The 24,486-nt window shown below is 42.2% G+C and overlaps 1 protein-coding gene across 1 annotated transcript in view; it reads right to left on the minus strand.

Annotated features, from left to right (window-relative positions):
• Positions 1-21,320, minus strand: part of LOC124261468 (guanylate cyclase 32E-like) — a 33,741-nt gene extending 12,421 nt beyond the window's left edge. The window contains 15 exon segments of the mRNA XM_046695785.1: positions 2,531-2,551; positions 2,554-2,679; positions 3,229-3,394; positions 4,843-4,914; positions 6,157-6,261; positions 6,748-6,906; positions 8,753-8,867; positions 9,420-9,498; positions 9,804-9,900; positions 10,772-10,920; positions 11,581-11,716; positions 12,428-12,621; positions 13,499-13,651; positions 14,697-15,000; positions 20,891-21,320. Coding sequence (XP_046551741.1) covers positions 2,531-2,551; positions 2,554-2,679; positions 3,229-3,394; positions 4,843-4,914; positions 6,157-6,261; positions 6,748-6,906; positions 8,753-8,867; positions 9,420-9,498; positions 9,804-9,900; positions 10,772-10,920; positions 11,581-11,716; positions 12,428-12,621; positions 13,499-13,651; positions 14,697-15,000; positions 20,891-21,256 — 2,242 coding nt within the window. The 5' untranslated portion in view covers positions 21,257-21,320.
• Positions 21,321-24,486: the final 3,166 nt, after the last annotated feature.

Genomic DNA, 24,486 nt, shown 5'->3' on the forward strand with positions numbered 1-24,486 from the left:
AAACTACTTGATTCACAGCACCATATGCACGCACAGTACATGTATTCACGAGGGGAGTTTAACGAAAGGAAAATCTAGTCATGTTTTAATACGAAACCACCATTCACAAAGACTGACAGTAATTATTGCATCTGAGCGAAACGGGGCCCGAGTCGTGTCTTTGTTCTGTGACACAGGGAGGATGAATGACAGATTTGATATTTATTCATGAAATGACCCTCGTTCAATAGGTCAGCAGAAAAAGGACGAGATCCGCGTACTGATATAGAATTAACTGTATAATGATTTTTTAAACAGGAGCAATTTACCGTTCAGATTGAAGCACAGCCTGCTTTGGAAATACAGTATGAAGGATTTCAAGTTTAATCTCGACGTGAATTCCTGACACAGATATGTTTTCTGACTTTCAAAGAGGTCTTTCGCTCCATCTTAATGGTTCGTACAAATGAAAAAATGAGCAATTTAATCTAACGGGCTATAAAATGGGATAGGAATCAGGATGTTTCTTTTGAACCCCATATTTCCAAAGCATCGAATTGGACTTGGCAATATGAACACCGCACTAATCGTAGATTGATTAATATAGGTATCAGAACAACTTCAGTAAAGTGAGTGATATCACGGCGGGGGACACCAGAAACGGGCTTCACAAATTGTACCCATGTGGGGAATCGAACCCGGGTCTTCGGCGTGGTGAGCGGACGCTTTGCAGAAGATGAGATCATTTAGTTATAATTTTAAACCATTGTCACCATTTGAGAAAAGTATACATAGCACGAAGCTTCTGTTTGCAACACCATTTTATAAGTTTTAGTACTTTATGGACTTCAAATGTTGTTTCCACTGTTCAAAGATTGCTACCTTTACATATATACTATTAAAAAGATGCCGATATGATACCCTGGTTATAATGCCAAACTGGATGTAATGCCATTTGCCATTGGTTTTTTGGAACAATAAGTCATTTTCCCCTGGTTATAATGCCAATTACACTGGCTGCATGTAGTATACATATCTTAATTGGTTAATTAACATGACTAGAATTAATTGCTAAAACTCAGTATAATGCTTTAAGTAGTCTTGTAATGCCAGATAGGATAACACATGTGACAATACATTTCCTGTCACCTTGAACAAGTCACCCGCAGTCCCTAGACACTGGGTTTATCCCGTCATTCAAGGCTCATTACAGGAGACATCAGCTCAATCACCTCGTTGATTGCATAGGGCCTCAACGGTCGTACCTGGTTATAATGTCACCCTGGATATAATGCCATATTTTCTCCTGGACAAACGGTGTCATTATAACCAGGGTGTACTGTATATAATATCAATAGTTGTGACAACTTTTACTTGAATATCCTTTCCTAGTTTAATAGAATTTATCACATTGATTTGAACCAGGGCTTTCAACCGAAGAACATTAAGCTGTTAGACACATAACCATTATTGCTTCAAGACCGTATATTTAAGACAAAACGACAATGGGGAGTTGTTTATCGTACAATAAAATACTGCAGACAGAATAATCCACGACTGACGCAGACCCGAATGCTCTACTCTCCCTGAAGCGTTTTATTGTACGATAAACAAAGACCAAGAGTCGTTCATTTTGTATATGAGATATCAACATTATGTACAGCCTATTAAAAGATGTTAATAAAACGTAACTTTAAAACATAAGAACCCATATTTATAGATTGTCGACTCGATGAAGACAATCACACTGCAACAATATGAGACGCTCAGTTTTATGCATAGAGTGTTAAGTCTGGTATGTCCGTAAATATTCTCACAATTCTCACAGTGATTACCGTTACCTATCTTCCCTATAACGATTGCCATATCTCGATTACTTTAGAACCAACCGTTCTGCCACTGCCTTTATCCGTACGGCTCACTCACATCTGTGGGGATCAAGCCACTACCTTCTTAAGGACAATATCGTCCAATTAACAAAGTCTTCAAGTTGCGAGCGAATGTTTGAAGATGCGGATATGACGTCATGACAGAACCGTGATACTGTTATATAAACCAATGTCCATTGTTCTGTACGATGTACGGCCTATATATCTTATACAGACATTTAAAAGAAAGATCTTTTGAAAACCTCTCAGCCATACTGTGTCCCTTATCCACCATAAAGTTATATAGTATCCATTAAAACTTTGGTTTCAGAACATCTTTAGATTAGGCCCAAGTGGTATAAGAGGGCAAGAACTCTGCCGAGTTCCGCCCCTTAGCCGTTCCAGGATCCGCCGATCATGGGTTCGTATCACAGGTTTACCTCAGTAATAATTGGTCTGGCACCATCCTGTGAGATTCAACAAAACGGTACATTTCTGTGACTGTTAAAAGCTGCCTTGTTGCGGTGGAATTGTCCAGCGGTTGAATCCATCCCTTGTCACGCAGAAGTGTGTAGAATGTTACCAGTGTTCCTTGCCGAGATATTGCTGAAATAGTGCTTAAATCAGCGTAACAGGACACTCACTTACAACTGTATTTAGTATGACTTATAACAAACACGTACCTTTTGGCGTGAGATGACACTCCCCCATGGGCCGGACCGGAGCAGGATCTCGTACAGGACTATACCAAAGGAATAGACGTCCCCTTTTTGTGTCCCCCCTCGGAGGGGTTTAGACAGACGAAGGAGTTCAGGAGCCATCCACAGATTACCTGTCAATAAAGTGACGCATTGTTACCCCGCGATCTACTGTTTTGGGGGGATTACGAGCAGTATTTGACACCGTGGCTCTGTACTGGACTCACAGAAACTCCCAAAGACATTCCTTTCACTTAAACAAAATCGGTTTATGTTATATGTTCGAACCGTATGTCGATTTTTTTTTATAAAATGTAATGCTCTCAATCGAAATTATGAAATGATATTGGCACCTTCATGGTTGCTCATGCTATTAACCACTGGTCTGACCAAGGTGATGTTCAATACGGGCCTCGATGCTCATGATATTAAACACTGGTCTGACCAAGGTGCTACTGATGCTCATGCTATTAACCAGTTGTCTGACCAAGGTGCTGCTCAATACAGGCCGTGTTGCTCATGATATTAACCACTAATCTGACCAAAGTGCTATTCAATACGGTATCTCTGGAATATTGCATATATTTGTTTATGTGATAGTTCTTTTTTTCTCATTCAATATTCCAACAGAAGAGCGTGAAATGCATGATTATATGTACGCTTCCTCTGATAGCACAACTTACGTTTATATAGAGCATGCTCGCCATGATACGGTATCTCCTGTCCACTCTTGAACTTGTTCAGGCCAAAGTCGCTGATCTTGACCACCCACCGACTGTCCACAAGGCAGTTGGAGGACTTGAGGTCACCATGGCTCCCCACGTCACTCTGGTGTACGTATACCATGCCCTGACAACACGAAAACTGGGTACATTGAGGTGTTTACTATCAGCGTACAACAGACTAGCACTATTTGAGAAACACTACCATGCCCTGACAATACGAAAACTGGGTACATTGAGGTGTTTACTATCAGCGTACAACAGACTAGCACTATTTGGGAAACACTACCATGCCCTGACAACACGAAAACTGGGTACATTGAGGTGTTTACTATCGGTGTACAACAGACTAGCACTATTTGAGAAACACTACCATGCCCTGACAATACGAAAACTGGGTACATTGAGGTGTTTACTATCAGCGTACAACAGACTAGCACTATTTGAGAAACACTACCATGCCCTGACAATACGAAAACTGGGTACATTGAGGTGTTTACTATCGGTGTACAACAGACTAGCACTATTTGAGAAACACTACCATGCCCTGACAACACGAAAACTGGGTACATTGAGGTGTTTACTATCAGCGTACAACAGACTAGCACTATTTGAGAAACACTACCATGCCCTGACAACACGAAAACTGGGTACATTGAGGTGTTTACTATCAGCGTACAACAGACTAGCACTATTTGGGAAACACTGCTGTCACTAACACGTTAATAAGGTACATTGTGCTTTTTGTCATCCGCGCTGCTTACCAATAAACTAACATAAGATATTGCTAAACTATGACAAGTAAAACAACAGGGTACATCGAGTTCTTGATGTGTAATAACAGATAAAATAGCAGTGTTTGAAAAACATACGTAGACAAACATAAAAACAGTGAGGTGTTTGGGATCAGTGGAGTTACATATACATCACTAGCTCGTAAACTGTGACAAGCACGAAACGTTAGTGTGTATCATACACAGAAATGGTATCAACTGAGTTTTTACGTTCAAACCTGATGCAGCAAAACAATACGGCTTGTTAAAATATAATTGATATCTCACATAAGTTCCAATCATATGATCCCCAGACAGTTATTGATTTTTTTTTTTAAAAAAACACCATTATTGAAAACCCGAACTACACTATTTTCCAAAGTCAAAGCAATACGGCTTGTTAAAATATAATATGACATCTCACATAAGTTCCAATCATATGATCCCCAGACAGTTATTGATTTTTAAAACAAAAAACACCATTATTGAAAACCCGAACTACACTATTTTCCAAAGTCAAAGCAATACGGCTTGTTAAAATATAAAATGACATCTCACATAAGTTCCAATCATATGATCCCCAGACAGTTATTACACCATTACTGAAAACCCGAACTATTTTCCCAAGTCTATAACACAGCCTGTAAGACGACCTGTTAAAGCACCACGCCTGCTTCATCCAAGGTTTTTTGGAAAACCATTAGCTAATGCATTACTCTATGTTATGGTGAAAATTAGGTTGATCAATTAATAGGGAGCAAGAGATTATCTGCTGTCGAAATAATCCTACACGTTCAATCACCTTGAGTATGTCGGCGACGATGGAGGCAATGAACATGGTGTCGAGTTTGACGTCGTCGTTCTCCAGAATGTCCTAAAGAAGAATTAAAATGGTTCAGCATCTTCAACAGTTTTCATTTTACAGTGATTTAGAGAGATTCCAGTCATATCACGAACTGTCAACATAATGACGGTATAAGCACAAAGTGATTAGGTCTTAGGCGTTACTATGTTGGTGAAACCCTCAGTCACAAGGGCGGTGGGATAGGCTAGTGGTTAAAGCGTTCGCTCGTCACGCTGAAGACCTGGATTCGATTCCCCACATGTGTGCAATGTGTGAAGACCATTCCTTGTGTCCCCCGCCGTGATTTTGCTGAAATATTGCTAAAAGCGACGTAAAACTAAACTCACTGACTCACAAATACTGTGCTAATAGACCTCAAACATAATCATGGGTGAATCTGTCACTGACGTCGGAAACGTCTAAGGGAGGCAACTCTTCACACACTATAATGGCGTTTCAAACGACTCGGATTAATGAACGTGTGTTGTTACATTCAAGTAATAGAAATCATGGATGTCATACTCAGGAATCTTTTGGATTCAGTGGCAGATTCCGAATCGTTGCCATGTTAACTATGCATGGTGGATATTTCTCTATGGCACGGCCTCACGGGTAACATGAGTGAGTGAGTGAGTTTAGTTTGAGGCCGCACTCAGCAGTATTCCAGCTATATGGCGGCGGTCTGAAATAATCGAGTCTGGACCAGACAATCCTAGGATCAACAGCATGAGTATCGATCTGCGCATTTGGGAACCGATGACATGTGCCAACCCTGTCAGCGAGCCTGACCACCCGATCCCGTGAGTCGCCTCTTACGACAAGCATGGGTTACTGAAGATCAAATCTAACCCGGAAATCACGGGTCACAGGTAATGTGAAAATAATTTAGAATAAATATCATTATCCCTACACTGAAACGATTACTGGCCCTTGGGATTATACACGCAAAGTAATAAAAGCGGGATTAAACGTGGATTAAACATGTCTTGATGACATCATATGACATAGTGTCATAGCGGTGATGACGTCATGTGAATAATGGGATATATTTATTCTTATCCCGAATAAGACAACCGCGGATCGTCACAAACTTAAACTGTGCATTTTTGCACTTATGTATTCAAAACTTAGCATTCACCAACATTGATGCTATTAATAAGTTACTGAGGAGTTTATACATCAAATTTGACCTATGCATAATATGGTATATTTAACAATTAAACTTATAAATCTCCATCTTGGCTCAAGCTGATTTTGTAGAGAAACAGTTACCTCCAGACTTCCTTTAGGACAATACTCCGTGATGACGTAGACCTCACTGGGTTCCACGCATGCGCCAATGAACTGCACGATGTTGTCGTGACGCAGGTCTCTCATCTAGGACATGATAAAGTGAGTTGAATATAATAGTTTTATTACAGGTTGACTACTTATATTTGTACTTGAGTTATTGTCAGCTTGTGGGCGGATAATTGTGTAGATCATAAACGTTTACCATTTTGGTGAAAAACACGACAAAACCATGAAACATCATCAGGACAGATCGGGATTCGGACCATCAATCACAGGTTTCTGGTGTACCTAAGGGAGACAATTCTGCAGAACGATATATGTCGCCATTGATGGCAAGACCACCCTCGCTGGCGTGTTGGTTCAATATCAAGGAACACCCATATCATTGAATTTGTTGTCGCAACCAAGTAAATTAGAGGTGTACTCTCCGCTCACACCCTTCCCGTTTTTTCCACTACGATAACCAACACTGACTTATTTTTTTAACCACGATGACCATCAATGACCTGTTTGAGCCACCATGATGACCATCAATGACCTGTTTGAGCCACCATGATAACCTGTACTGACCTGCTTGAGCTCCAATTTGACGTCCCTTGTGAGGTCTGGCTGTCGCTTCTTCACCAGCTTCATGGCGACCAACGTGCCTCTGTAGACGCCAGCCTTGGTAAACTTCTGCTCACTGCGATCCTGCACGAAGCTTAGACTTTTCTGACTCTTCTGTAGACCCTGGAGTAGTCATAGTGGCAAAGTGAGTTTAGTTTTCCGCCGCACTCAGCAATATTCCAACTATATGGCGGCGGTCTGTAAATAACCGAGTCTCGACAAGACAATCCAATGATCAACAGCATGAGCATCGATCTACGCAATTGGGAACCGCTGACATGTGTCATCTAAGCCAGCGAGCCTGACCACCCGATCCCGTTAGTCGCCTCTTACGACAAGCATGGGCTACTGAAGATCAATTCTAACCCGGATCTTCACGGGTCTGGAGTAGTCTTAAGATCATAGGTGTGTTTTTCACTGACTTTTCCAATAGGCATGTAGATCACGCACACATGCATGGTTGATAAATACCTTCGTATCCAAAATTAGTCACAATAGCAGCCAATCACAGGATTGACTGGTCATGTTTAGTGTAGACCTTAAATACCGTTAGTTAATGTAGACCTGTGTTCTTACTATCAATCACTGGAGTCGTCCGGACTGTCTGATCCAGCCTCGATTGCTTACAGACCGCCGTCATAAAACTGCTATAATGCTGAATCCGGCGTTAAACAACAAGCAAAAATCCAACATAGATTACACGTTAAAACAACCAAGGCGCGATGATTTTATTGGTGTTTCATTTCCCCGTAAACGGTGCCAAAGGCTTTGTGGTTTAGGATATTTGTTATAAATATCAACCCTTAAAGTATAAGTATCACAAAGCATCACTTTAAGAAATATATATATTTAGAATGCCATGTTATACCTTATATAACAGTGCCAAAAAGGTAAATTTTGGCACTGTTATACTACAACATTAAGTTATCCCTTATTTTCATATGAATGAGAGGAAAACGTGATACAATGAGCACTTTCATGTTTAGTGGTTCAGACATTAGGGCTGCTAAAATGAGAATTTTGCTCTGATCCAATTATCTCAACAGATATACATAACGTCAGTACAAATATTGGCAAACGTCATATTTAGGGTCACGTACTATCACTCACTCACTCCTACCTCACGCGCACACGCACGCACGTGTAACTTATGAACTGTATACAAAGGACCAATCAGCCCTTACACTTCTCACGTATACATATAATCCTCTAGCTTCCAGATGAGATGTATATGTTAATAATTTAACTGTTTAGGTAAGGGTCATGTTAGATATATCAAGATCCGTGTTTACGTTTGTTCTTCAGCTGTAATTACAATATCTCCACATATTGTAAAAACATATTGATCATCAGTAAGCCATGCTTGTCGTAAGAGGCGACTGACGGGTTCGGGTGGTCAGGCTCGCTGACTTGGTTGACACATGTCATCGATTCCCAATTGCGTAGATCGATGCTCATGCTGTTGATCACTGAATTGTCTGGTCCAGACTCGATTATTTACAGACCGCCGCCGTATAGCTGGAATACTGCTGAGTGCGGCGTAAAACTAAACTCACTCACTCACTCATCGTAAAAAAAGTTCTTGCTCTCTCTACGATTTATGTCATAGATTAAAAATTACACAGTAAAGGTAAATATCGTTATTCGTGTCGTTGTTGTAGGCCATACACACTATCCTCGGCAGACATTGGGATTTATTTCAGAATTACATACAGTGAATGAGGTCAAACAATACTGTACTTTGCTTTGAACAGTCAGTACTTCAGTTATAACACGTGTGGAAGCCCACAGTAATGACGATTTTAGAAACGTTCTACACTGATGAAACCCACGAAATTAGTTACTGCTGAGACAAATGTTTGATCAAAATCAGGGCGAAAGTTCGAATCGAACACACGACCATAGGATCCTAGCACGATCAAGGGACGCAACTGTACCCTATAACATATAGTACAAGGTTGGCACTTACCACGGTGTTGCTGACGAAGGAGAGGACGGAGAGAGCCGCCCCCGGTTGCTGCTGAATGTCCTTCAGGTCTATCTTCCAGATGAGACTCGCCAACTCCTGCTCATAACGCCAGTTCCTTACAAATAGAGTGAATGATGTTTTATGCCGCAGTCAGTACAGCGATAGGCTGGGACAGCTGTTGACTGCTTGTATAACGCAATAGTTCCTCTTTAAAACGGACGTTTTTTCGTTTTATTGAGTTTAACTTTTGGTTTACCATTTACATTTGAATAGGTCCCGGACTGAATAACTATCCGACATTTTTGATAAACATACAAGCAAATCCAACAATTCTCATTGGGCTGAATTATCAGCTATGAATTATAATATGTGATCTTGGTTTTCACGAAAACATGGACAAATTCGAAATGTTATTGTTCTCTTGATCGTCATATTTTCAAGGCGATGAATAATGTTTAGTCTTTTTCATGAATGAGTTCTCTTAAACACATGCTTCTGAACGAATACATTGTCCGGAACTTAACATGAGAGTCGTTTTTTCCTCGATTTTGCTTCAGGGTTTCTACCGTCTAAGGAAGACGGCTTGCTGCATGGCAAGTTTAAAAATAATCTGAGAACATTAAATCTTTGCTTGAGCATCCTTGTTATTCTGTAAGCGTGAACCTACCTGTATACGACGAGCAGGATGATGGCGGCAATCAGTGTCAGACTTCCCAAACATCCGCCGACAATAAATCCGACATAATCTGCAACGACACAAATATATGTATTGAATTGTACAGACAACAGACAAAACGCTTTGATTGCATCTCTCAGATAATGCATGGCCGTTGACGCCATTTTGTCAACAGAGGATGAGTAAGTGAGTGGGTATAGTTTTACGCCGCTTTTAGCAATATTTCAGCAATATCAAGGTATTTGACATCAGAAATGGGCTTCACACATTATACCCATGCGGAATCGAACCCAGATCTGAATAAGACAATCCAGTGATCAACAACATGAGAACACATAAAGTATTATATACGTTATAAACATTGAATCAACTCACTATCTATAGGTTTGCACCTTTCTCCACCGTACCCGCACAGTGGCTCATCAAGGGGGACTGATCCGGTGTTGTAGACGGGGAGGTCCTCAACAAACTCCTGTATGGACAATTGAGTGAGTAAGTGTGGGTGGGTGAGTGAGTGAGTGAGTGAGTGAGTGAGTGAGTGAGTGAGTGGGAGTGAGTGAGTGAGTGAGTGACGTTTGGTGGCCTCAATGAGAAGGTACCTGATGGCACACTCGCTACTGATCGTGTGAACTTGCTTGTGAACCTAGTTCTGTGTTTTGGCTTATTTGCATATGCCACTTGCGCTGTTCTTACGGACTGTTGATCGTTACCTTGAAACGTTTGCCTTTCCATGTAATGATATTTCATTCGCGGCAGTAACAGTTTAACTCTGCTTCTTGTATGTCACACTATCCGTTGCCTTCAGCAGTGTATGAAATAAGCCAAAAACGCAGCCAGACCTCAGCACTGGTAACTTCAAAATGTTACTAGCCCAAAATGGATTTAACCAGACCAGACAGCAAGATACGGTGAGTGAGTTAGTTTTACGCCGCACTCAGCAATATTCCAGCTATATGGCGGCGATCTGTAAATAATCGAGTCTGGACCAGACAATCCAGTGATCAACAGCATGAGCATCGATCTGCGCAATTGGGAACCGATGACATGTGTCAACCAAGCCAGCGAGCCTGACCACCCAATCCCGTTAGTCGCCTCTTACGACAAGCATGGATTACTGAAGGTTTATTCTGACCCGGACCTTCACGGGTGAATTTACTCAGATGTATGGAACATTTTAAAAAATTACCACACCATCCGGCTGGCAAGCTGTAAATTTAGACCGTCCGTCAGAAATCAAGCCCGTATCGGGCGGTAGGACGCCTTATTTCATACATTGCCTTTCGGTTTACTTTTACCACAAATATACACTTTCGTATGCACGTAAACAAACAGACAGAACCTACGATGTATTTATTGGACGAGTCTCTGAAGAACCAGCCCACGGGTTTCAGGTCGTAGCCGAAGGTGTTGTTGTCCCTCCGTAACGCCAGGACGGTGTAGTTGGCCTCGGCATCCCCCTTCTCGTCAATGTAAATCTGATGACCCTCTATACCTGTGACATATATGTAGTTTCTTTATCTGCTTAACGTCGCATTCAGTACTATTCGTGTTATATGACGGCGGTATGTAATGAGTGAGTGTAGTTTTTAGCGATATTTCAGCAAAATCACCTCGGGGGACACCAGAAATGGTCTTCACACATTGTACCCATGTGGGGAATGGAACCTGGGTCTTCGGCGTGACAAGCGAACGCTTTAACCACTAGGCTACCGAATCGTACCGACGGCAGTATGTAAACAAGCAAGTCTGGACCAGCCAGTCCTGTGACTGATATCATGACCATCGATCTCAAAAATAGGTACACGATGACATGCACAAATCAATCACCTGTTGTTTAAAGCCGCACTCTGCAATAGTCAATCTATATGGCGGTGTCTGTAAAGAATCGAGTCTGGACAAGACAATCCAGTGATCAACATCATGAGCATCGATCTACGCAACTGGGATACAATGACCGCCGATCCCATTTGTCGAATATTATGATAAGTATGAGTTACTATAGACAAATTCTAACCCAGATCTCCACGGGTCCAAAGTCTTGGTGTTTAAGACAGTGCCGAGTCAATTACTTGATCCTTGTATCATACTTGATATTTATGGGTTATATGCCACTTATAATACACAGCACATAGTACGAACGTATTTGACGCACTTTCGTAAGTCCTGTTCCGGATCTTTTCAAACACAGCAGTCCCATTTTTCGGATCACCCCCTTCGTTGAGCAGTTCGTGTATAGCACGTGCGTACACCAGGACAGCGTCATACAGGTAGGCAGCGAAAATGGTGACCTGGAAGCACGGAACGAAGATTAGCAATTAGCGAGCACTAAGATAGAACAAAGACAATTTAGTTCTTGTATTTGCCATCGAATTCCCGACTACAAAATAGATTCGACCTCAGGGGTCATTTGACACATCTGATTCCAATTATCAGATTCCGTGTCCAGAATTGAACAATGACTTAGACGCAACCGATAATTAAACACATATTGAAGTTCAATTGTATCGAGAAGAGCAATCAATGCTTGGCAAAGGTTCTGACCGTCTGAGTACCGGGTGCATCCATTAGCTGGACTCCTATTAATGTCTTTGAATGACATTTGGAAGTCAATCATATAAAGGGAAAATTAACTTTATAATGATGGATGTCAAATTCTTTATTCTAAGGAACACAACGTTTCAGAGTACATTCTTACTCCGTCATCCCTTGAAACATTGTGTTCCTTCATCGGGCGATGAGAGAGTGAGTATGTTTTTACGCTGCTTTTAAGAAATATTCCAGCAATATCATGGCGAGGAACACCAGAAATGGGCTTCACATATTGTACCCATGTGGGGAATCTAACCTGGGTTGAGCGAACGCTTAGACCACAAGGCTACCCCACCGCCCCTCATCGGGCGATGAAGGTGGTGAGTCAGAATATACTCCGAAACACTGATTTTCTTATATTGAAAAATGACATCCCCAACTTCCTCCTTTCTGGATTCCTACTAACTCACCTTGACCTTGATGTCAAGCAGCACGTGTAGTGGCGGCGGCGGGGGGAGGCTGATGGGAGGTTGGTACAGGAGGCTCCGGACCTTGTCCCGCCACTGTTTGTAGTCGGGGTTGGTGGGGGAACGAGACTGAAGCTGGAGGACCGGCTTGAACGCCATAACAGAATCAACACTTCTCTCAGACTCGTACTCTGTTTCTGTAAGATTCCATCGCAAAGTTGGCTAAACGTCTAGACGTTATTATATGCTGGTGGTTTTAATTACAGTTACGTGTAGGGGCAGTGGGGTAGCCTAGTGGTTAAAGCGTTGCGAGTCATTTAGAAGACCCGGGTTGGATTCCTCACATGGGTACAATGTGTGAAGCCCATTTCTGGTGTTCCCCGCCGTGATATTGCTGGAGTATTGCTTAAAGCGGCGTAAAACCATACTCACTCACTCCAATACTACACCATCAATGATCCGGCCCACTGCTTGTCTCACCCACACCAGATCTGTCTGTGGCACCTTCACCACCACCTCCCATACCCTCATCCTTCAATCATTCACCCCCGGAGTCGCATAAAGCCATACTCACCCACTCACTCACTCAATAACGTGTAATTACTGGAGAACGCTCTCCAGCAGCTGCACATCTTGGCGAGGAATGGGAGTTAGCAGACTTCAGAAGTCTAGTTACCATCCTTGCCGAGCTGGGGTGGAATTTCTGAGTTACCCGGCCTGACGATTCTCTGCTTTGTCCAATCGAAATCGTGTAAAGAAACTGACATCAAGTTCATAAAATATGGTCACTGTTTTTCATATTTTGCAAGAATTGCAAACCACTGGTACCCTCATCTGAACGTCGAAGATCATCTTTTCATAGTTTAATCAATCGCTGTAGTGATTGTTACACATTGCGAGGTGAAATTCGCTTCAGTCCAGTACTGATCGTGATTGCCCATCAGATCTTGACTGGGTGCAGCCATTTTGTTTGAAGCAATGACACGTGATCTGGGAAGTGGAATCTGATTGGTCAGAAGGAGGGGCATACAAGGAACGATAACTGAATTCGAAGAGCTCATGAATTTGACAAACCTTTAAATATGAAGTCGATGTTGGTGTCGGTGTTGTAAGTTTCGTCGTCCCTGATGCCGATGACAACGTATTCGCCGGTGTCCGTGAGTCCGAGGCGGTTGAGGAAGCGGACGAAGTCGATGAAGGCGGGGATGCGGGAGTACAGCACGTACACTGAGATGACGTCAGGACGGAATTAGACAAATGATATATATATATATATACATAAAACCAACAGTATCAAGATTATTTAATATTTTTCAGTATTTGAATTAAAAGTCCAGTCGCCTTGGACACTGGAGATGGTTGTACAGAGTGACATCCCTTTGACATGCCGGGATTCTATGACCATCAGTTCGAATTCCAAATTCTTCCTTATCATGAACCATAGTCCGTCAGTATTTTTGGTACCCGGTTAACTAAATCTGCATCAGTTCATGGCTTCCTCCGACATTAAGCTGACACCCGGTGGTATAACTGATACTATCCAACAGCGCCACACAGCAGAGTCTACAAATCTACTAATAAAATATGTCGTATTAAGTTTTACCCTACGAGTCTTTATAAGATATTCAAGACAAAAAGTGAAGAAGAAATCTTTTCCGCCGGGTTGAACTATAATTATGAATGAAAGCAACTTCAAAGTAAGGCCCAAAGGATGGGAAAAAAGGAAATCGATCACACACACACACACACACACACAAATTTTTAAAAATTACGTAACGGTTCAATTTTTCATTAAAATCTCTCGACCCAATGTTTTTAGGAATCACTTAGACGATAACTCTTCTCAAATAATGTTGTATTTATTTTGATTATCGTCCATTACAAGTTGTGTATTTCGACGAATATCCGTATATCACATCATAAAGAGGAGACTTCACCAAGTAAAAACGTAATGATAAACCGTTTGCCGTTCAATTTCAGCGAATGCATGTTGTATAAACTAGTGTGCCTACTACAACACAGATGTTTACGAATGAACGAATCAGGAAAACTACAACTACTACTACAACTACTACTACTACGACGACGACTAGTGTCGCTGCTGTTGTCACTACTTCAACGACCCCAACAACTACTGAAACAACTACATTTACTGCCACAACGTCTCTACTACTACTGCTACTACTACTTCTACCCCTACACCTACTCCTCTACTACTACTACTACTACTACTACTACTAATACAACTGCTCCATATAGGAGGAATACCTACCCCGTGTCCTCAGATACGTCCTCATGACTATTGCGTTGATTTCCTGCATGTTGTTGTTGCTGCTGTAGGGGCCGGTGAAGTTGACGAGGTCGTTGACGGTCATGTTGTTGAACTCAGCAAGGTACTTGAGGTTCTCGGCAGCCCGCACCATGAGGTCAATCTTCTCCACAACGATGGAGAACTTGCTCCAGCCGTAGTAACGCATGAGCGCCATCACCTGAGTAGCAGAATGCGAGCTAGGGGGCTGCGTCCTCGCAAACGTGGGGAACTCCTTCTTGTCCGACACAACTGCGTCGTCGCATTTCTGGATGAAACAATGATTATAAAACTAATAACGATAACAACAATGAAAATGATCATTAAGATGTCAAAGACGATGACGGCGACGATGATGGTGACTATCATCATCATCGTCGAAGGATCATGCTTTTCTCAGCCACCTGGGGAGTATACATCCGTAGCTGCCTTATGAGGCGCCGAGATAATTTAAAATATATTTTCGTGTTACTATCGTATCGTAGATGATTTAAAATATAATTTCGTGTTACTATCGTATCGTAGATGATTTAAAATATATTCTCGTGTTACTATCGTATCGTAGATAATTTAAAATATATTCTCGTGTTACTATCGTATCGTAGATGATTTAAAATATATTTTCGTGTTACTATCGTATCGTAGATGATTTAAAATATATTTTCATGTTTCGGTGACTGTTGATGTATGTCATCGTATCATCGTATTGCGTAGATTGATGCTAATTATGTCAATCACTGAATGTGTTTGGCCGGACTCAATTACAGATCTTCGTCATTTAACTGGAATTGTAATGAGTACCACAGGTTCAACAAGCACCAACAACAAATACGAGTCAACAATGTTCGGTACAGTAGGATGTGGTCAACAATTTCCGAAAACCATGATTCGCTTCGTGAAGATTTATATTATCTCTGGTATCTTAAAATATATGGATAATAAAGTTTTTATACTTATAACATTTTCTTAAACTCAATCACGTTTACAACACATGTTTATTCAATACGAGGGTGTATTCTACGTCAACCACAAACCACGAATGATATCCCTCTACAAACCGCATACCAAAGATGTAGGAAGCATTCAATCAAATCCACTTAGAGACCGCATACACCAACACTATATTTGCACAATCACTTCGCTCTCGAAAGATCGTCACTATGATCAAAGGGAAACTTTTTTATTATGTATCAAAGCGCATTCCCTACGCAGGATGAAGATGGTGATATAGATAACGCAACAGCTGTAAGTAAAGCATGGATAACGAGGGGGGACAATGTAATTGACGATCAGTCATACATCTCGTGAGAATACAGCACGTTGCCCGAGGCTTCACTTCATGAGCTTCGGTATCTGCAGGCTACTTACGTTCATATCTTCTCTATCACGGTGGCTTTAAACGTCACGAGTTCTCACACCATTGTAATATTTGATGTAATATTTTTCCAAACTGCCTCACTAGGTCCCTGCTCACGACATGACACTGGATTATTCTGCGGGTGTTTACACGGTGTCTGAATTACGTTGTAAGACGCAATATGTATTCATTGAATCAGTATGGGGAAAAAGTAACGTGCCAGGGTTTCGATCAACAAAGTGTTTGTAACGTTACGACCTGTCGTAACTCTATAGTTTATCATTTACGACTTCTAATTTTGATAATTTTATGTTGAAAGGACATTTGACATATTACTATTGTTATGATATTTATTACAAACTGTTCTACTGACAAACAGTTATAAGTTTTGATATGACATACGCTGGACGTTTCTATACGGAAAATAAATTGCATATTTGTCAAACAAAACATAATATGTATACAATATCATACTAATTTATCGATGAGGTGTTCGCTCTAGCTTTAGTTCCTTTCAAAATAATGTTTGTTTGTTTGTTTGTTGTTTAACGCCGCACTCAGCAATATTACAGCTGTATGGCGTTCCTGATCCATGTATAGCATTCTAAGAAAATGAAATGTTCTTAAATTTGCTCCCTGAAAACCTCGAAATCGTTTTCCGTCAATTTTGAAGATACCGCTAAATTGGAATTTTATCTGATGAAACATTCTCATGCTAGATACAAACAAACTTAAATTTCTTTGAACGCTTTCTTTTAATGTTATCAAACTCACGTCTCATTCTCCCTAAATTTATCAGGACAAGGTAAAAAATATGCCTTGCTGGTACCATGTATAACTAATTAAGAAGTGTATTACAAATAATTAATATTCAAGAAAAAGGTTTCAAATGAACTGGTATGAAAAAGAATAAGACTTGATTCAGTTCAACAGTATTTTATTTTGAAAACCATAAACAAAAGGGTAACGGTACATTGTTTTTCTAATATTTGACTCAATCTGATAACGGCCCATATCTTCCCTCGTCCTTGTGACCCGCAGGCGACCCTCATCAATCTGTGTCAACGGAAAGACGGAAACACAGGGCATCATTTTTTTATGTGTTTCACCTAGCCACCAAATTCTGAACATGGGTCTGTCGGTCGGGGAAATACAACTAAACAATATAAATTAATAGAGACAAATTTATCCAAATAATGTTCTTCCTTCTAATTTATTGTAATTCTTATTACAATTTCTCGCGTTCTTTTGACTTGTGGCAGCGACTTATTAAAACATATTAGATAGATAAACATTATATATAACGAGGCGGTACGTTTTAGGTTCGAGTCGGCGGTTTTGGAATGAAAAAGTGTTGGGCTTTTTTTGGTTTTTTATTTGTAAAAATTATTGTTTTGTTTTGTTTGTTTGTTTGTTTTTGTTGTTGATTTGAATGTTTCGAGATAGTTCGCTAAACCCGGATATTCCAATAAGACCAGTGGCCTTTCCAGGATTCTGTCACAACTCGCGGTGTGAATTTAAAAGTATAAACACTTTCTGAAAATAGATTCTAGGTCGAGATGCGATTCCTGGATTTTGCCAATTCATTCATCAGATATTACAATGCCATTAAACCGACTTCTGAGAGTTTTGTATCCACGGGCATGGATATATTTTTCAGAGAAAAATCTCCAATGTCCCGTAAGAAAACACCATAAAGATATGAACACTCAGAGAGTTTGCCACTGGCATCTGTGGCAGTATTGGATACAGGCCAGTCCAACTATCTCTACAACTCGTTACCTCAGGGTATGTGTGTCGACTCTGTTAGATCACCAGCTGACGTTCAACACCTCGTGACTACCGGAAATGGTTCTTCAATGATAAAGGGTATCAAAGTTCGGTTTCGGCCTGAGCAGTGTTTCGGGGACTGTTTTCAGTAAAGTTTGTATGTCTTGTCGAATCAATCTTTCAAAGGTGTACTTTCTTTCACCAGGTACTGTACACAGACTTACAGGTTTTGCCTACTCTTTTGCAAGAGAGTTATTTATGACTACGTGTATACTAAGAGTTTACCCTACATTCAGTTTTTCTATCAACCATTTTTTAGCTCATTAAATCGCTTCCGCGTCAGTAAAAAAATATCAGCCATGTCGGCGATTATATATTCAGTTGATTTGAGGAAGTGTGAAAAATCTGAATAGGTGATAATATTATATCAGGAGGAAATCTGCCCTTAAGCCGTGCGACGGTTTAAGTACTGTGTATTTATAGTGTTTCACTTTCATCTTTCTTTTTTCTTCTGATTGTTCAGCGCGATACAAAATAATGCTTTGATATTAACGGAAGGCAAACGGCCGTCTGGATGCATGAGACATCATGCTGTGTTATTTGATTCAGAATCTTTTCTAGTTACCCCTTAAGAACGCTTTGGATTTAGGGGAGTGGTGGGATGTTAAGGCGTGGAGCTGGGTCCGGAGACCAAGTTAACCAGTTTTGCGAGAGACATTTATGTAAAATTGTTTTCAAGTGTTACCTTGTCAAATGAATGACTTTATGTTGTTTTATGTTCCAAACAGGTTATAAATGTTTTCGGGGAAATTACATTAGGGTCAGGTACGGAGACAGTCGGGGCTGGGTGGGGGTGTGGGTACAGGGCGAGAGAAGAGTGTGGGTCATATACGGAGGTGGGGCAAGGAGGTGACGGTCGGGCTCGGTCGGAGTGTGGGGGTTGGATACCACCGGGTGATGACTGTGTGTGTCGAGTAGGGTTTGAGGAAGAAGGGAGATGGGTGGGTGCGGGGTGGGGGGTGGGGTGGGTTGCATGGTGATGTAAGATATTTCTGTTCTGCAGACTGCCACAGTAACGTGGCACAGTAACGACCAGATGCCATCGGGGTATAATCACACACTCTGATGGAGATTTGGGCCACTTAATCCTCATTCGTCGGTTACAATTAATTGACAATAGGTATTGTAACTGGAATCAGTCACACATTATGTTTGTTAGGGAGGCCATAGCGCTGACTCACGATGGCGAAGCAATCTCAATGTCTAATATAAACTGAAGGCCAAAAGAAATGCCCATTGGATATTCTAATGTTCAGAGGTGTAACATTTCTTTTGGCGTTCAGTTTATATTACCACGTAGCGGTTAAAATATTGCATGATAGATTTAGCTTTCTGTATTACAGTGAGTGATGAGTGAATGTGGTTTTACGCCGCTTGAATGAATGTGGTTTTACGCCGCTTTCAGCAATATTCCAGCAATACAATGGCTGGTGAGGCTAGTAATCGGTTTTACATATCTCACCAAGGAGGGGAATCGAACCTGGGTCTCCGGCGAGACGCTTTAACCACTAGCTCACCTCGCCGCCCATTATGCATCGTCAGATTACAGAATTTCGGACGTCACACGGCAGTGTATATTCGCACTATAACGAGGCGGGTTGTGTCAAACAGACATTGCAAATACCACGATGATGGTTTGTGTTTAAGATAAAGTTTACTTTGATAGGTTAGGGCGGTGGGGTAACTTAGTGATTAAGCGTTCGCTCGTCACGCCGAAGGCCCGGGTTCGATTCCCTACATGGGTACAATGTGTGAAGCCCATTTCTGGTGTCCCCCGTCGTGATATTGCTGGAATATTGCTTAAAGCGGCGTAAAACCATACTCACTCACTCACTTTAATAGTTTAGGGGCATGTTTTACAATTGTTCATGTGATAATGGTGATAACAAAGGATGCTACTCAGTGCAGCGTTTAACAACCAAACACTCTCAGACATCGTCGGAATTTTACAATCGACACTGCTTTTAGCAGGGATATCTTTGGGATTAGTAAGGGTTTGGCCCCCATTATAGTTAATGCCCGTCACATACATGCGAACTGTGAAGATCCGGGCTATAACTGGTCTTCAGCTACCAGTTGCTGTGGTGTGAGGCGACTAACGGGATCGGGTGGTCAGGCTCACTGACTTGGGTGATGCATGTCATCCACAGGTAGATCGATGCTCATGATGTCAATCACTGATTGTTTGGTCTAGATTCGATAGTTTACAGATCGCCGTCATATAGCTGGCAAAATGCTGAGTGGAGTGCGTTAAACAACAATATAAGCACCAAAATAACAAAACAAAAAATTAAACAAACAAAAACACACACACACACCACAAAAAAACAAACAAACAAAAAAACAGAAAAAAACGAAAAAAAACCAAACAAACAAAACCCCACCAACAAAAACAACAACAAAAAATCCAGCAAACCAAATGTTCATGTTTGAGAAAGGTGTGATACTTTATGGATGATAACCTTTGCTTGACTACGATAATATGTAGAATCTATACCGAAACGTCTCATCATAATACAGTTAAGAAGTCGTCATCCATATAGCATCATGCCTTTCTTATTATTCATCATATTAAGATTAAATCATAACAAGTTTGGCGTTAATCAGCAAACAAACACATGTTAATGAAAGCGAGTAGTGTTCTACTCCGCTTTTAAGAAATGTTAACGTAGCACAAAAATTGAGATTGACAATTTCCGAACCAGTAGGCCAGTTTGATGGTACATCAGTGTATGAAATAAGGCCCGTCCGACCGCCCGAGACGGGCCAAATTTCTGCCCGACGGTCTAATTTTACAGCTAACCAGCCCGGTGGACGGGTGACAAAAATATTCAGATAACGTGTCCACTGGCACTGTCTGTTTAGTATTAAGAATGACTGGTTTAATCTCTACCAGCCCAGATGTCTGACTGGGTTTTGGGCTTATTTTATACACTTATTTTATCTACTGCGTTCTAAGGGTGGTACTCACATAGGATATAACCGGAAGATTCCATGACGCTGCCACCTTAGCCTCGGTTTCACAAAAGTCTTCCGGTCCAAAGAAAGCGATCGCTCCATTCCGCCATTGTTCGGTCAGTTCATTGATGCTGACGAACTCATTATCTTTGTTGTCGGCGAAGACGTACTCAAGAGTGTGGTTGGGGAGGATGTCGGGGTCGTTGTTGACGGTGTTCACGGCATGGGCCATGGCACCAGCAATCCTCCTCCCCTCGGCTTTGTTGGGTTCGGGGCTGTCAATGGTGGTGATGAACCCGACCTTGATGACGTCCTGGGCCAGAGAGCCGTAGACGAACACCGTCAGCAGTATCAACAGTCCCTTCCACTGAGGATACATTGTCAGTCGGCAACGCTACTAAATGCACATGTTTAATCAAATCTATTAATCTATATGACACAGGTCTGTCTTAAGATGCAGCTTGTTTAGTTCAGATACACGACCTTTTCGTCCATGTATGGTAAATCCAGAGGAGTATTCCGGTATCCAAAAAACAGCTGTCGTGAAATCTCAAAACACATAACCACGTTGACAATCCTTCATGTTGTTGTATAACAAATATAGCCTGTTTTCGCCGACCTCAGTGTGTTTAAAAAGGCCTTTATGCTCGTCGTACTCCTTAACACCCTTCTTAAATAATGCTTATTGTTCACTTCTAGCATACACGTACCCATCAGCGAATATCACCATGACAACACAGATGAATTAACAAATGCGGTCAATGGATCATAAACATGTTGTGAAGTGTGTCCACAAAAAAATCCACAAAACATATACAGGTATATAAAGTATTAACACTGTACATACTTCTTTGCTAGAACCCGAGTGATAGGAGTGTCGTCAGAAGAGACGGACTCTCTGTACAGGATGACTCGGCTGGTGTAATTATTGAATCATTTGTTGTGATACATCCACCATGGTGTCACAGGTGTCCTTGGTGTCCAACGGTGTCATCGCGTGAAGCTCACAAGAATCTGTATGTACTCTATAATCCGTGTGGTGACCAGTGCTGTTGAGGAAGTTGGTGAGGTGTTGTGTTTCAACGTTTCGGGTGTACACAGGTAGGACTCGGAGTGTGTTGTAACGCTGCCGTGCCCCGTAGGGAGACGTGAGATACGACGACGAAGTTCCTTCAGGTGAAATGAGCCAAGTCAACCATGAGATGGCGTGTTACTGATTGTATCGCTTACCTCTCTACCGCCTCTAGGAAATTACCACTCGGGGTTTGTGATAGGGCATTCACTGGGTATGGGAAGTGTCCGGGTTGAATACGGGGTGAATGGAGAGAGGGTCGGGTGCAGGTGAGTAAAGATGTAAAGAGTGAGGTGTTGGGTATAAGATGAGGGAAGAACGTGGGGGTCAGATCCGGGGATAATGGAGGGGTGTGCAGCCGCGTATGGGGGTCGAGTATGGGTTGAGAGAAATGGGTTGATATCAAGTACTGGGGTAGGAGAGATATGTGCAGCCGCGTATGGGGGTCGAGTATGGGTTGAGAGAAATGGGTTGATATCAAGTACTGGGGTAAGAGAGATATGTGCAGCCGCGTATGGGGGTCGAGTATGGGTTCGAGAGAAATGGGGTTGATATCAAGTTACTGGGAAAGAGTCAGGTCGAGTATGTGTTGAGAGAAATGGGTTGATATCAAGTACTGGGGTAAGAGAGGGTGTACAGCCGCGTATGGGGGTCAGTATGGGTTGAGAGAAAGGGGTGGATATCACGTACTGGGGTAAGAGAGATAGGGTGTACAGCCGCGTATGGGGGTCGAGTATGGGTTGAGGGAAACAGGTGGATATCAAGTACTGGGGTAAGAGAGGGGTGTACAGCCGCGTATGGGGGTCGAGTATGGGTTGAGGGAAGGGGTGGATATCAGGTACTGGGGTAAGGGAGGGTGTACAACCGCGTATGGGGGTCAGTATGTGTTGAGGGAAGGGGGTGGATATCAGGTACTGGGGTAAGGGAGGGGTGTACAGCCGCGTATGGGGGTCGAGTATGTGTTGAGGGAGGGGATGGATATCACGTACTGGGATGAGGGAGGGGTGTACAGGTGTGTTTGGGGGTCGAGTATGTGTTGAAGGAAGGGGTGGATGTCAAGTACTGGGGTAAGGGAGGGGTGTACAGCCGCGTATGGGGGTCGAGTATGTGTTGAGGGAAGGGGGTGGATATCAAGTACTGGGGTAAGAGAGGGGTGTACAGCCGCGCGTATGGGGAGTCGAGTATGTGTTGAGGGAGGGGATGGATATCACGTACTGGGATGAGGGAGGGTGTACAGGTGTGTTTGGGGGTCGAGTATGTGTTGAAGGAGGGGTGGATGTCAAGTACTGGGGTAAGGGAGGGGTGTACAGCCGCGTATGGGGGTCGAGTATGGGTTGAGGGAAGGGGGTGGATATCAGGTACTGGGGTAAGAGAGGGGTGTACAGGCGCGTATGGGGGTCGAGTATGTGTTGAGGGAAGGGGGTGGATATCACGTACTGGGGTAAGGGTTTAGGTAAGGCGGTGGGGTGGAAAATCAGTAATAGGATAAGGGACGGGTCTGCGGGCGTGTGTGAGTGCGCATGCCGAGTAAAGGTTGAGGGAGGGTGCTGGAAATTAAGTACCGTTACAAGGGAAGGGTGTGGGGTCGAGTACTGGCAGGGGGTGCGGGGTGTGAAAGAAGGCAGTAGTAACAAGGGTTACAGGATTATAGGGAGGTGATGGGATTTGGCTATTGAGGATCGGTGGCCAGAGTGTTGTACTAGAATGAAAGGAAACAGAGGGAAGGGGGTAGTGTTGCATGGTATCATGGCGAGGGAGGGGTAGTCGAGGTCAGACACCGGATAGCGAGTATCATATGTTCAGTCTAACCGGTAAAACATCAAGCGGCGCTATTGTTATCCACAACCGATGACATCCCTTAAGGATCTGTTTTTTCATACAAGCATGATATCGATCTTGCAATATACCCACAAAATCTCGACACGCTAACACATTTCATAACACCTGCAGTGACAAAAGACAGGAAAAGCGAATGAAATGAATTAAAAATACCCCAGACATCAGATGACACAGTTGACTGCCTCAGAATGAGACACCAAAGATCCTTGAGATTTCTTTTCAGTTTCATTCACTTTCTACGTATTAATGTTGTCCCATAACTGTTGGTGTTTCGCGAGGCCCAAGGACATACCCAGGCCTTGTGCTAAGGGGACAGACAGAACGGTATTCCCCGCCATCACGGTGGACAACCATCAAGATTATATATGTACTGGCTTAGCTTAATGGTGTCCCCTCAGCTCAATCCTTGGTTCATTTTGTGGACACAAGACTTTCATATGAACCTTCAAGGTCAACTAACTGTTCATGAAAACATTACTTTTAAAAGAATGATTGTAGATGAGTGATTGAATATAGTTTTGCGTTTTGTTAGCATTATTTCAACCTAGGGTGTTACGGTGGAGATCACCATGAATGGTTCTGAGTGGGTATCGAACCGGGACGAGTAAACACTTTAGCCACTCGGCTATCACAGTGTCCTACCATAGTTTATAGAGATTTCAGATTCAGATACTTGTGACTCAGAGTACATAATTCAG

The sequence above is a fragment of the Haliotis rubra genome, unplaced genomic scaffold, assembly GCF_003918875.1.
Source record: "Haliotis rubra isolate DU_JTF1 unplaced genomic scaffold, ASM391887v1 Scf8, whole genome shotgun sequence".
Taxonomy (NCBI): domain Eukaryota; kingdom Metazoa; phylum Mollusca; class Gastropoda; order Lepetellida; family Haliotidae; genus Haliotis; species Haliotis rubra.